This window comes from Episyrphus balteatus, chromosome 3 (genome assembly GCF_945859705.1).
Source record: "Episyrphus balteatus chromosome 3, idEpiBalt1.1, whole genome shotgun sequence".
NCBI lineage: Eukaryota > Metazoa > Arthropoda > Insecta > Diptera > Syrphidae > Episyrphus > Episyrphus balteatus.
The window spans coordinates 111796941-111809347 of NC_079136.1; the positions used below are offsets into that span (position 1 = coordinate 111796941).

Genomic DNA, 12407 nt, shown 5'->3' on the forward strand with positions numbered 1-12407 from the left:
GTCCCAAAATATACAATTTTCCGTAATATTTTGCTTTTTTTAAGCTCAAATCAGAAGACGTAAACTGTTTAAAAAAAACATTCATTACTTTGAAAAAAAAAACAAGCAAAATTTGGAGATATTTACCATAAATTTCTTTTTTCAATATCTTTGAGAAAAAAAAAAATTAATTTTGGAAAAAAATAAGTACCTTTAGGAAGTTTTAATATGGCGTTTTGGGATTTTATAAGTGTAGTTTTCCAAAAAAAAATATCAAACGGTGATGTGATTCGACGTCGAATGTACTAAAAAAACGCGTTTTTGACCTGTTTATATCCAAGTATTACAAAAACGTGACTTGCCAGTGAATTTTTGATTTCGGATTCTGAGTGAGCATATCCTTAGTAGGGTTTGGATCAGAAAAACAATTATTTTCGAGACGAAAGGTTGGTATCATAAATGAGAATCACTTATTTCTTGTAAACTGTAAATCGGTTAGTATAAGACTATTGTATAAAAAATGTGGGTTATTTTGTGTCCTGATATACGACATATAATCAGTTTGTGTTAGGGATATTTTATTATTTAACAGAGATAAAATTGACAAAAAATTAAGCCATGGCAAAGTACAAATATTATACTATTTTAAATGCTAGCTTAACAAATGTATACGAAACAAATTTTAGAAAAATAATGAAGAACCAAGCCTAATGAGAAAATGGTTAAACTTCCCTCAATGTCAATTCGAGAAAGAAAAAATCATTTGTAGATTTATCACAGATTGTTTTATGATGATATAAGAGTATCATACTACTTTGGTACCGAATACTTACTGGTGATTGTATTTTCATAAGTTCCACCTGCAGAAAGAAAAAACATAAGTTTTAATAAATTTATTTTCTAACTTTCGCAAAGGGCTTTGTTGTAATTAGCAGACAAAATTTAACTTTTGGAAAAGGTTTTTTAGTAAAATAATCAGCAACTTATTAAAGCACACGAATTGTTATTTTTAATAAGCAAATTTTACTCTAATTAATTAATTGGGAAAATTGAAAGAAACTGTTTATGGTGTTGTTTAAAATGATTTATCTTATGGCCTATTGCAATTGTAATGGATTAACCCCAGCGTCTATCAGTTTTTTTTTTTATCAAAACCAACATCTATCTGCGAACTCCTACTTTGGCATTCACTACTTGACGTATCTCAACCTATTTAACAGGTAAAACCCCAGTGAAAAGTTGTGGGTTTCTGAAGAGAGAGGGGGAGAATAAGTGTTTCCACTAAAAGTGGAATCCAGACAGCAGCGGAAAAACTTCCGTTCGGCATTGTAAATACGGACGTACCTTATGTATATACAAAATAATGCCGCTTACAAAACACCTCGCCGCAAAGAAGAACCACAAGTTTAATGAGGCATCATGAGAAAGCAGCCGTTGCGGTCGTGCAAATACTTGGATGCTACTGCAGGATTAAGGCTCTGCAGTTTTTCTCCGAAACCCCAAACTGTAGCCGGCAAAGACGAACGACGAAACATTGCAGTGAAATTGCAAGTTATTATAAGGATTTGGAAAAATTACTCCTGTAGGTAATCTCTAAAATGGCTTTGAAGAATTTAGATTCAACTTGGACGACGGAGGCAAACAAAACCGTATTAACGCTGGACAAAAATGTACATGCACGCACCTACGGAAAGGGAAACGTAAACTTATACACTTCTTCAAAATTCTATCCGCAGGCGCAGCTTGTTTTAGCTTTTATTAATTTCGGCAGCTGCGTAACACATGTAAACGCCAACTGCGGATACGGATAGTAATGTCAAAAAAACACAGCTAGTATAATATAGTATATATTCAAGGCCCAAACCCCGAAAACCGCCAATGGCCGAGAACACCTAAATTATTGTTAGGTATTATAAAAAAGAACGGAACATAAAAAGAGAGTTAAAATATTGAGAGCCCGCGATGCAAGCCACCTGCATTGGGAAACCGACGAAGTTACGAATACCAGAGTTACAGGCGACAGAGTTACGAGCGTCAAAGTTACGCGAAACCGAAGTTACGAAAAACTAGAGTTACGAATTCTAAAGATATGTTAAGCTATGACATGTGATTTTTGGGTTGGCAACAATTGCGAGGAACGACATGGAATTATGGAAATACAAACAAGAAATCAACATTTTTCTCATTGGTCAGAACTAAATGAGTAAAGCGAAAATGGGTGTTATTTAATCTTGTAAAATTTTGATTGGATAGGTATAGATATACATATGTATATGGTTTTGTTTTTGTGAGAAGATTGCAAAAACGTTGAAATAGAAAAAAAAACATGAGTATACTTATGTATGACATAATTGAATTTAACTTCTTATTTGTCCAACTAATATTGCAAATACGTATTTTTTTTTTCTATCAATCAATATATTTATTCATAGCGTATTTTGTAATACCCACTTTGTTATTATTTATATTAAAATAATAACCAAACCACCCCTTTTTTTACAGACGTTATTTTGGTGTGGTGAACTGTTGTTGCTATTGTTGCCAACCCAAAAATCACATGTCATAGCTTAACATATCTTTAGAATTCGTAACTCTAGTTTTTCGTAACTTCGGTTTCGCGTAACTTTGACGGCCGTAACTCTGTCGCGCGTAACTCTGTTTTTCGTAACTCCGTTACCATTTCACCTGCAATATTGCTTGTATATCGAAGATTTTTTCTTTTACTTGAAAGATATTTTTTCCAAATTGGGAAAAATCATAACTCATCTCCTTAAAATTAAATTTAATTATTAGAATAAAAATAATTAAGTATATTAACTATATATTTTAATAAAATTGATAAATAAACTACCTAATTGGTAAAATAATTTAATTAATTCTATAAAAATTATTATAATTTTAATAAAATATTAAGTCACTTGTGTTTCCCTCACACACCCACAGGAGACTATTCGATTTTATAGGGGGCAATTTGATTAAATTATTATTCTGTATTACACTTCTCTTTTGAAAAATCTGTAACTCTTGTGTTTCCTCATAACTTTTAAAAATACTAGGTATTCAGTATTATTCCCCACTTTACTGCGAAACTGCGTGACTATTTAAATTTTGCATTAGGTACAAAAAAATGTTTCAACTTTTCCTTGAACTGAGCTCATCATCATTCACTCCAAAAGTGCGCAATTCAAGAATTAAGAAAAAATGAAAACATGAAGTTGACATTATTTATCAAATTTCCTCCGTTTTTGGAATTAGACTCAACTCAATCATCTACTAAAATAGAAAAAAAAAGAAGAAACTTCCAATCCTCCTTTCTACTTTATGTGCTTTGTTGGTGTTTCAATAATCTCTTCCGAGTTTTTTTTTTCATTCATTCTTGCTTTAAACTACAATACAACGAAAAGTACATAAATTATTCGTAAGGTCTTTTCAGCGTTCAACTTTGACATGACAGCTGCTGTCAACTTTGAGTTGAATGAATGACATAATGCGCGTTCATTGCATACCAATCATATTGTAAGGACAATGCGCGAGTGTATTTGTGTCAAAAGTAAAAAATAAAATCCTTTAAGTTTATGAACTTTTCATTTTTTTTTGTAGCTTTTTCATAAATACTCTTAAAAGTATTAAATATGTCCTGCGATCAGTACAACCGACCAAAACCTAGTTGTTTTTTTATTTCATTTTTACTCTGTACCTTCTTGTTGAAGCTGACAGCTGACGGTTTTTCGTTTGTGGGCTGAGAGGTTGATGTTGTAGAGTGAGTTGGTTTTGGTTTGGCTTTTCCAAGGAATTTCCCACGTTTTCACACTCACTCACATTCAGATGATTAAAAACTTTTCAATACATCCCAGCCTTCAATTGCGGGGTGTGAATTTTTTTTTTGGGGGTGTGGTGTTTGTATTCAGTGAAAGGACAAAAATTTACAACAAAGCTAACACAGAAAATATAATAAATATCCCAACTGTCAACCGAAGAATGTCTGCTGCTCTATATACCAAAAGCTTGGTTGTAAATTATCGCAGATTGAAAAGACCACAACGTATTTTCGTGATATTTTTGAAAAAAAAAAAATGTCAGTCTGGGAGGAGTAGAGTAGAGGATGATTTTAACGAATAAACGAACCCTTTAAAAATGGTCAGGAAAAAAGGCAAAACGGTTCGGCTCAGCTTGGAACTTTTAGAGAAACTTATTTCTGTTGAATTATGACTTGAATGGGCTACGGGGGACAGCAATTTTTGCTTGGTTAGCGCTTCGAAGTGAAACAATAAATGAATGAAGTGCAATGTTTAACCACAGCAAAGTTATAATTTATATTGGTCACATGACTGTTGGAAATAATGTGACGCAACTGGAGAAGAGATTGGCTTATTGGCAGAGGATAAAGTTACAACTTTATGATTATATTATAAATTAACTTGTTCAAAATAAATAAAAATAAAATTATGGCTTGAGTATATTCTTCAGAAACTCTGGCCGATGGTAAATGAATGAAAAGATCTCATAGATGTTGATAGATGACTGCTTTTAAAATGGAATATAGGTACTACTGAAATAAACTTTTCTTCTTGGTTTGAAAATTTAAGAATATGTTTTTAAAATATCGTGTTATTTAAAAAAAAAAACTAATTATGGAATTCTGTTTCTCACATTGATCGGCTTAATTTAACCAGGTAAAATAAAGTGAACAAATAATAAACCCTTCAAACTGGGATTGGAAAATATGTGGAATTTCGATTTTTCGTTTCTGGAATTTGGTTTTTTACTTTCTGAGAAATGACAAAAAGTCTTTCCATTTAAAGTTATCCCAAACCAAAGGCGAAGGCCAACAAAAAAAAAAAAACGCCGACAATTGTTTTGTATGAAAAACGCCAACAGTGCTTCTTGGTTTAATGTAACTAAAATTTCACACCTGAACATCGACAAAAAACAATGTCATTGACAGAGGAGAGAAATTTCACAACTGAACGTCGACGAAAAAAACGTTGTCGTCGTAAGTTTGGGAGAGCCTTAAATCTCCAACTCTTAAATGCAGATATCCAGAATTAAACTTTATTTTCAAAATTTTCAGCGACTTAAAGTATATAAGCAATTTCGTGCGACTCTGTCATGTATTTTAATTTACTTTATTTTTAAACCTTTTTGACAAGAGCCTCTTTTTTTTCTTGAAATACTCCTTTTTGACCTCTTTTTTTTTAATTTACGAAAGTAGCCCTACTTCAAAATTATAGGGAATTTTTTTCTGAAATTAAATTAGCATAGTTTTGAGTTTTGTATGTGTATGGGCTAGGGAGAAAACTCTAATTTGTATTTTTATACTTTTAACTGTTTACAATTTTTGTGATGTCAAATTCTAATTTGCCTAAACTCTATGTTTTGTTTTGTTCTGAGAATTATATCAACCACAGCAACAAGAAAGAACTCTTTAAAATATTTGAAACCTCTGTTCTTGATGAATTTGAGAATAAATATATGAAAATAAATGATTCTTTAACTTTTGAAATTGATGGACTCTTATCTCCCATAAACATGTGTATATGTGAATGTCAAAAAAAAGCTTCAAGAGTTTTTCAATCAGTATCTAAACTTTAAATGTCTGACATCAACCTTCACATTGGATTATTTTTCCATCCTATTCTATTCTATTCCATTCATTTTGTTTTTCTGTCATAAAAAAACAAACATTTTCAAAAATAATATTTATATGTAATAATGTGATTTATCCTTTTTGCAATCCTTTAAAGTTTGAAAATTTTAAAATATTTAACTTTGATAACCATTAGTTTTTCTACATCATCGCAACACGAAATTAGGACTTCTAAATCTGTACACTTTTTTTATTTAAATTATAACCTATATTGAAAAGAAAAAAAAACGATTATTTCATTATTCATCTTTAATAATTTTATTCGAATACAAGGACAATCTTTGTGGGTTAATAAATTAAACTGAAGAAAGGCTATATTTAGGTAGCTGGGTATCAAAGGAAAAATCAATACATTTCTCATTATTTGTCTCCGTGGTAGAAAAGGTTCGATTTTTTTTTTCGTTGTGGTTATATTTATTTGTAGGTACATTTATATACTACCTACCCTATCGATGGATTTTGTTGTTTTCCGAAAACACATTCACAATCATTTATTATTCTGCCTTCGATGTGCATTTAAAATGTAGATCCACAATAGCACAAAATATAGCCTACAAATTAGATAAATCAAATAAAAATTTCAAACATAAAATTTTGCTATTTATACCATATGCGCCGAATAGGGTAAGTGGTTTGATGTTTGGCATTGATATGGTTGAAATATAAAAAAAAGTTTAAGAGTTTTTTCATCCAACAATTTTGCTAATTCTACCTTGCAAATAAAAATAAAAATCTTTTTACACTCCTTCGTCTTAAGTTTATGAATTAAGAGATTAGTTTTCACCCTAGTTTTTCTAGACTTTTTGCATTTTTATTAAAAGAAAACCCTAAACTTCTGTTGAGAAGATATTAAATGCGTTTTCAAAATTAGGAACAATCAGAAAATGTTCATAGGAGTATGTATATGTTTTTTTTAATGATTTGGTTCTATATATTAGTCAATATCTATCAAATCAAAAATAAATATAGTGTACTTACTACATAGTACATACTTCTAGACAGATTTGAGACATTTTCTTTGTAGCATATCTTCAGTTCTTCTACCAATCTCCATCTTCATGTCTAGAGAATAAATTATTCATTGCTTTTCCCCAATTACTCGAACCCAAGAAATTGCAAAACAACAAATACTAGCTTATTCTAGATACATCACGTTTCTGTATTATATGTATACAGAAAAGATATAATACAAAAAATATTTATATATTCCTGATCCTATAGATAAAAAAGGAAAACTAATAAATATGTAGACGATGATGTATAATATACATGCGTGTGCATAGAAAAATATTGCCCTTGGTATTTTTCTTTTAATGTTTCTTTGTTTTTTTTTTTCTTCGTTTATATTCTTATAACTTTGTACCTTTCCTTTTTTTTATTATTATCTATATAAATATGTGTGAATTTTCATCAGATACAAATACTAACAGCAAAAAGCTTTATTAGTTTTTTTTTTGTGGCTTTTACTGGGGGTTTCTCTTAAAAAATAGATTTTTTTTTGGGATTTTCCAATAAAGGGAATTTTCATAAAAAGACAATATTTCATTCAAGTTTGATGGGATTTATTGAGCTTTGCATAAACATTTTTTTATATGGCATAAAATAAGTTTATGAGCTTTAAGAAATCTTTCTACAAGCATATGGGACGAAGAGAATGAAGGTCAAGTATGGTGTTTTTAAAACACTTTCTTATTATGTACTCCGAAGAAAAAAATTATAATTTTTTTTTATGGAATGCAACTACAGCATTCTTGAAACATAAAGCTTTTCTAAAAAAATATTTAAATCACTTAATTTAGGAATCATTTTATAATTTTGATACCTATGCTAAATGAATTAAATATAGAGAAAACGGAAGCAATCAGTTTTGGACTCCTTAAAAAGCATTAATACGCACTAAAACAACAGCATCACTAACATTTCATGTTTGGTAATAACGTTAACTGGCACTTAAGGACTGTCAACAATTATTGCATTCTATCATTCTGAAAAGATATAATACCTCCAAATTAACTATATTCTTATTTTTTATTAAATTGATTTTGACCAAAAACTTTTTTTTTGGTATTTCAGAAATTGAATATGATGAAATTTAAAACTGTGAACATGGAATAAAATTAAAATATAACTTTTCAGAGGAACTCAAATGTCATTATAATCAAATTTGACGATTATTTAACCTTTATTTTAAAGTATGCGTGGCAATGGACAAAATTCTTACACATGATGAAACCTAGTAACGTTTTTTATGATAGTTCAAAGTTTCATAAAAATCCGTTGGCTGGTTCAGACTTTATAGCTTCATATTGATTGATGTAACCCATCGTACACTGTGGTGTATGCGTACTATTTTTTACATAAAAAGAGAATATTTGCTGCTACCTCCAAAAAAAAAAACATGAACAAAAAATTAAACTTGAAAATTGTAAGAAAATATCCGTTTTGATATCACTATATCAAATTTGGCAATTAGATGACTCTTACATTTGATGATACCTGTTAACTTTCTTTTTGATAGCTGAAAGTTTTTCACAATTCCGTTGGGTGGTTTGGATAGATATATTGATTGATATTGATTGATGTAATCCATCGTACACTGTGGTGTATACGTACCTACTATTTTTTTTATATAAAAAAAAAGAATATTTTCTGTACTTTTTGATCTTTTGAAAGTGAAAATGCACTTTAAGTCTAGAAAAATCTCATGCCTGCAAGTCGCGATTGTCAAGCTAAAACCATGAAATAAAGATTTATAAAATTAACAAAAGTGGACTTAAATAAATTTAAGAGAAATTGATGTTACTTTTAATTTTAAGGGAATTTTATGCAAACCCAAAAACGTTGCCTTTTCTAACCTTCACTTGTTCCTATTAATTCGATGTTTTTTCTAATTTCAAAAGTAATTTTTTTCCGATTTTAGGATTTTAAAAATAATAACAATGTACTTATTGAAACATTCAACTAAACTTGAAATTTTATTTTGATTAAGGTCATAGAAAACCTTTTTTTAATCAAACAAAACGAATGTTGAGAAATCTGGTACGTTCTTAGTAATAACGCGTTGGTGCGAGCATTAATTTCGATAGAAATTTCTACCTTCTCTATCTGTTTTGGAAAAAAATTTGACTTCAATTCCGGCAGTACAAAAAACAAAATAACAATCAAAGCCAACAACAACCTTATATTGCATGTTGAAAATAATTAAATCAGCCGACTTACAACAAAAAACATTAAGCGATGAAAAAACAGAAAAAAGATTTATAAATAAAAACAACTCTTCCTCGCACGATTTCAATTAATTTTCCTTTCAACCCTACTCGCGCTCGGTGATGGTAGTTCATAGTAATTTCAAAACTCTGTTTATACCCCTTTACATCTTAACCGCCATATTTCATGCTTTACTTCAACCAGGTACGCAAAAATTAAAGAAAACAAAAAATAATAAACAAACTTTTCTTCACTCTTAGAGGGCGCTAAAGCAACCAAACCACCTCCGAGCTCAGATCCAAGTGTGTTTTTCAGCGCCCCTAACCCCTCAAGTCCGCACTTCGCAAATTATTGCGAGCCAACCAAGCACCGGGAGCAGTGTTTCGCTGGATTTCCAGGACAACGAGGACGTCGATGTGGAGTTAACGCGCGCGGCAACTTAATTTATTATAATTTAAGTCAAGGTAACTCGCTCCCAGCTTTTGTGTGTAGTGTTGTGATACAAAATTCAACCACAACACTACTACAACCTCTAAATCTAGGACATGTGGAACGACCGTTGTTGTTTATATACATTCTCCTCAGGTGTTTTGGGGGTTGTTCTACATCCACGAGTATAGTTTTCTAAAATACTATGTCTGAGTAGTTTGTGTGAGTTTATCGTGTTGCGATGGTTTTGGTTGTGCAGAAGTCAGTCCTTGGAACAAATTTCTCTGATTAGCATAGGGGTGGTGGGTGGGGTATTGGTCGGTTGGCTATGGTTGAGAGCTATAAAGCTGGGGTTAATATTTGTACGTGTTGCGATTTCATATGCGAACAAGCAGCAGGAGATGGAGAAACTTTATCGAAATAATTATTATCGATTACAACTGGTACTATAAGTTGGTGATTGAAACAAATAGTTTCGTGTTAATTGTAGGCATATACTTAAGAGTGCAACCTTTTGAGACGTTTGGAAGTAATTAACGTGAGTTTGGCCGATTAAATCATTTGTGGGGGGTGATGGTAGGTGATTGGAGAAACCCATTGCAATGGAGTTATTCGTTGGTTTTCAAATGTTTTGTGGGTAGTTGACTTTGGATTGTGGAACAACATTAATTATCAAATAAGAAATAGTTAATGAACATAATTTGACAATGTTATGGGCAGATCTTATTAAGTTAAGACTTGGAAAATTATTATTATTTGTCTTTTATGTGTAACCAAATGTAACAGTGGTTTCAAAGCGTATTGTTTAGTCTTATAAAGAAATAGTGCAATTTAAGGCTTCAAAGTAATTTTTTTTTTTTTTTTGTTATTTCAGAAATTGAAAATGATGAAACTTAAAAATACTTTCTATAAGAGGGCATCAAAAAAATTGTTATTCAAAGTATAGTAAAAAATATCCAAACTGTAACTCAATTGTCGTTATATCAAATTTGACGATTACACGACTTTTGTTAAATTGTGGGAGTGGCAGTGGACAAAAGATTTACTTTTTATTATGCCTAGTACTGTTCCTTATGATGGCTTAAAATTTTATATAAATCGGTTGGCTGGTTCGGGATTTATAGCTTAACACAAATTTATGCTGACCCACCGTACACTGTGGTGTATGCGCACTATTTTTTTCTAACGAAATAAAACATTTTCTGGATTTTGTTTTTGATTATTCATCTGTATTAATACAGTCAAATAAGGTGAAAAAAGGGGTAAACCTCGGAATGAATGCTAATAGAAATTTTTTTTCTGAATATCTTCGTTTTGGCATTCTATAACATACCTCAAAAGTCTAGAAAAATCTCATGTCCGCAAGTCACGACCTTGAAAGGTCAAAGTGCGAAATGGAGATTTTCAAAATTAGCAATAATAGACAATGGTATTATATATCTACACATATGATGCATGACTTCGAGGTATTTTGTAGTGCTGATGCCAAAAAATATAAAATCTAGACAATCTGACGTCTCTGAAAAAAGTTATACCTGATTTTCATCTGTCAATCCATATTATTATAAAAGTTGCGAACTTACTCCCGAAAAACTCTTAAAAGTTATGGTAGAGGAACTAAATTTTGTGTGAAGGTTTTCATATCCATTATTATTAGAAAAAATGGAATGAAAAAAAAAAGCATATCTATGAAAAATTGGTACTTTTGAGAAAAGGTGATATTTTGGGATACGCACTAAAAAACATCCTATTACAATCTTGAAATTAGTGCTAATTGGCTAATTTTGTTTCTATCTTTGTTTGGATATTCTATAACTTATGTCAAAAATCTAAAAAAATCTCATGTCCGCAAGTCCTAATTTTGCAGGTTAAACTAAGTTAGGTGCAGACTAAAAAAAATTAATAAGAAAAGTTTAAATTTGTGTATATATATGTACATAAGCGACATGATTTAAAGGTATTTTTTAACACTTATTCCAACAAAACTCACAAAAAAGTCACCCTGACCATCCCTGAAAAGTAATGCACCTTATTCATGTTGATCTGACACAAATATCTGAAGTGTTGTTTTTCAATTTTTTTAAATCTGCGCCTTATCTACAAACTAAGAAAATAAAGACTTGCGGACATAAGATTTTTTTAGATTTTTAACATAAGTTATAGAATATCCAAACAAAGATAAGAACAAAAAAAAATAGCCTATTCGCACCAATTCTAAGATTGTAATAGGATGTTTTTAGTTGTTTTTAGTGCATGTCCCAAAATTTCCCCTTTTATCAAAAAACACCAATTTTTCATAGGTATGAATGTGTTTTTCATTGCATTGTTTTGATTCTTAATGATAATGGATATGAAAACCTTCATGCAAAATTTGGTCCCTCTACCATAATTTTTAAGGGTTTTTTGGTAGTAAGTTTTGCAACTTTTATAATAATATGGATTGACAGATGAAAAACAGGTATAACTTTTTTCAGAGACGTCAGATTGTCTAGATTTTATATTTTTTGGCATCAGCACTAAAAAATACCTCGAAGTCATGCATCATATGTTTATATAATACCATTGTCTATTATTGCTAATTTTGAAAATCTCCATTTCGCACTTTGACCTTGAAAATCGTGACTTGCGGACATGAGATTTTTCTAGACTTTTGAGGTATGTTGTAGAATGCCAAAACGAAGATATTGAGCAAAAAAAATTTCTATTGGCATTCATTCCGAGGTGAAACCCTTATTTGACTGGATTATTATATCTACAGTTTAAATTATTTTAAATTATTTTGTTTTTTTTGTTATCAAACTAGCTGACCTGACAAATTGCTCTGTCCGAATTTCAATAATTTGAATAGACACATCATGTGGATTTACTATTTGACAAGTGTTCTGGACAGGTGGACCCCTTCTTATGGTTTCAAATGGGGACATATAAAAAAAATTATTATTAAATAATGCTTGGCGATAGATCCTCTAAATATGTATGGATGTGAAGCTGCAAACTTTAGCGAACAGGTCTCTACGAAATATCAACATTTTCGGGTCACTTTGGTGAACTTTATAGAAAAAACTAAGGCACAAATATAGACATGGTCCGAGGAGGCAATTCAAGTAAAAATAATGGATCACAACCCATTTACACTCAGAGAAAA

General features: G+C 30.7%; 1 protein-coding gene and 1 long non-coding RNA gene across 12 annotated transcripts in view; one reads left to right on the plus strand and one right to left on the minus strand.

The window, feature by feature from the left end:
* Positions 1-12407, minus strand: part of LOC129914179 (sodium/potassium/calcium exchanger Nckx30C) — a 264053-nt gene that overhangs the window by 120365 nt on the left and 131281 nt on the right. For 5 of the 11 annotated variants that reach the window (XM_055993307.1, XM_055993297.1, XM_055993302.1 and 2 more), the window contains one exon: positions 813-839. The exons of the other annotated variants lie outside the window; for them this stretch is intronic. In XM_055993307.1, the coding sequence (XP_055849282.1) occupies positions 813-839 (27 nt within the window). The remainder of the gene's footprint in view (positions 1-812; positions 840-12407) is intronic. 11 annotated transcript variants of the gene reach the window in all.
* LOC129914188 (uncharacterized) lies at positions 142-10484 on the plus strand. The gene is made up of 2 exons (XR_008772144.1): positions 142-425; positions 10137-10484. It is a non-coding gene; the product is annotated as an uncharacterized LOC129914188 (long non-coding RNA).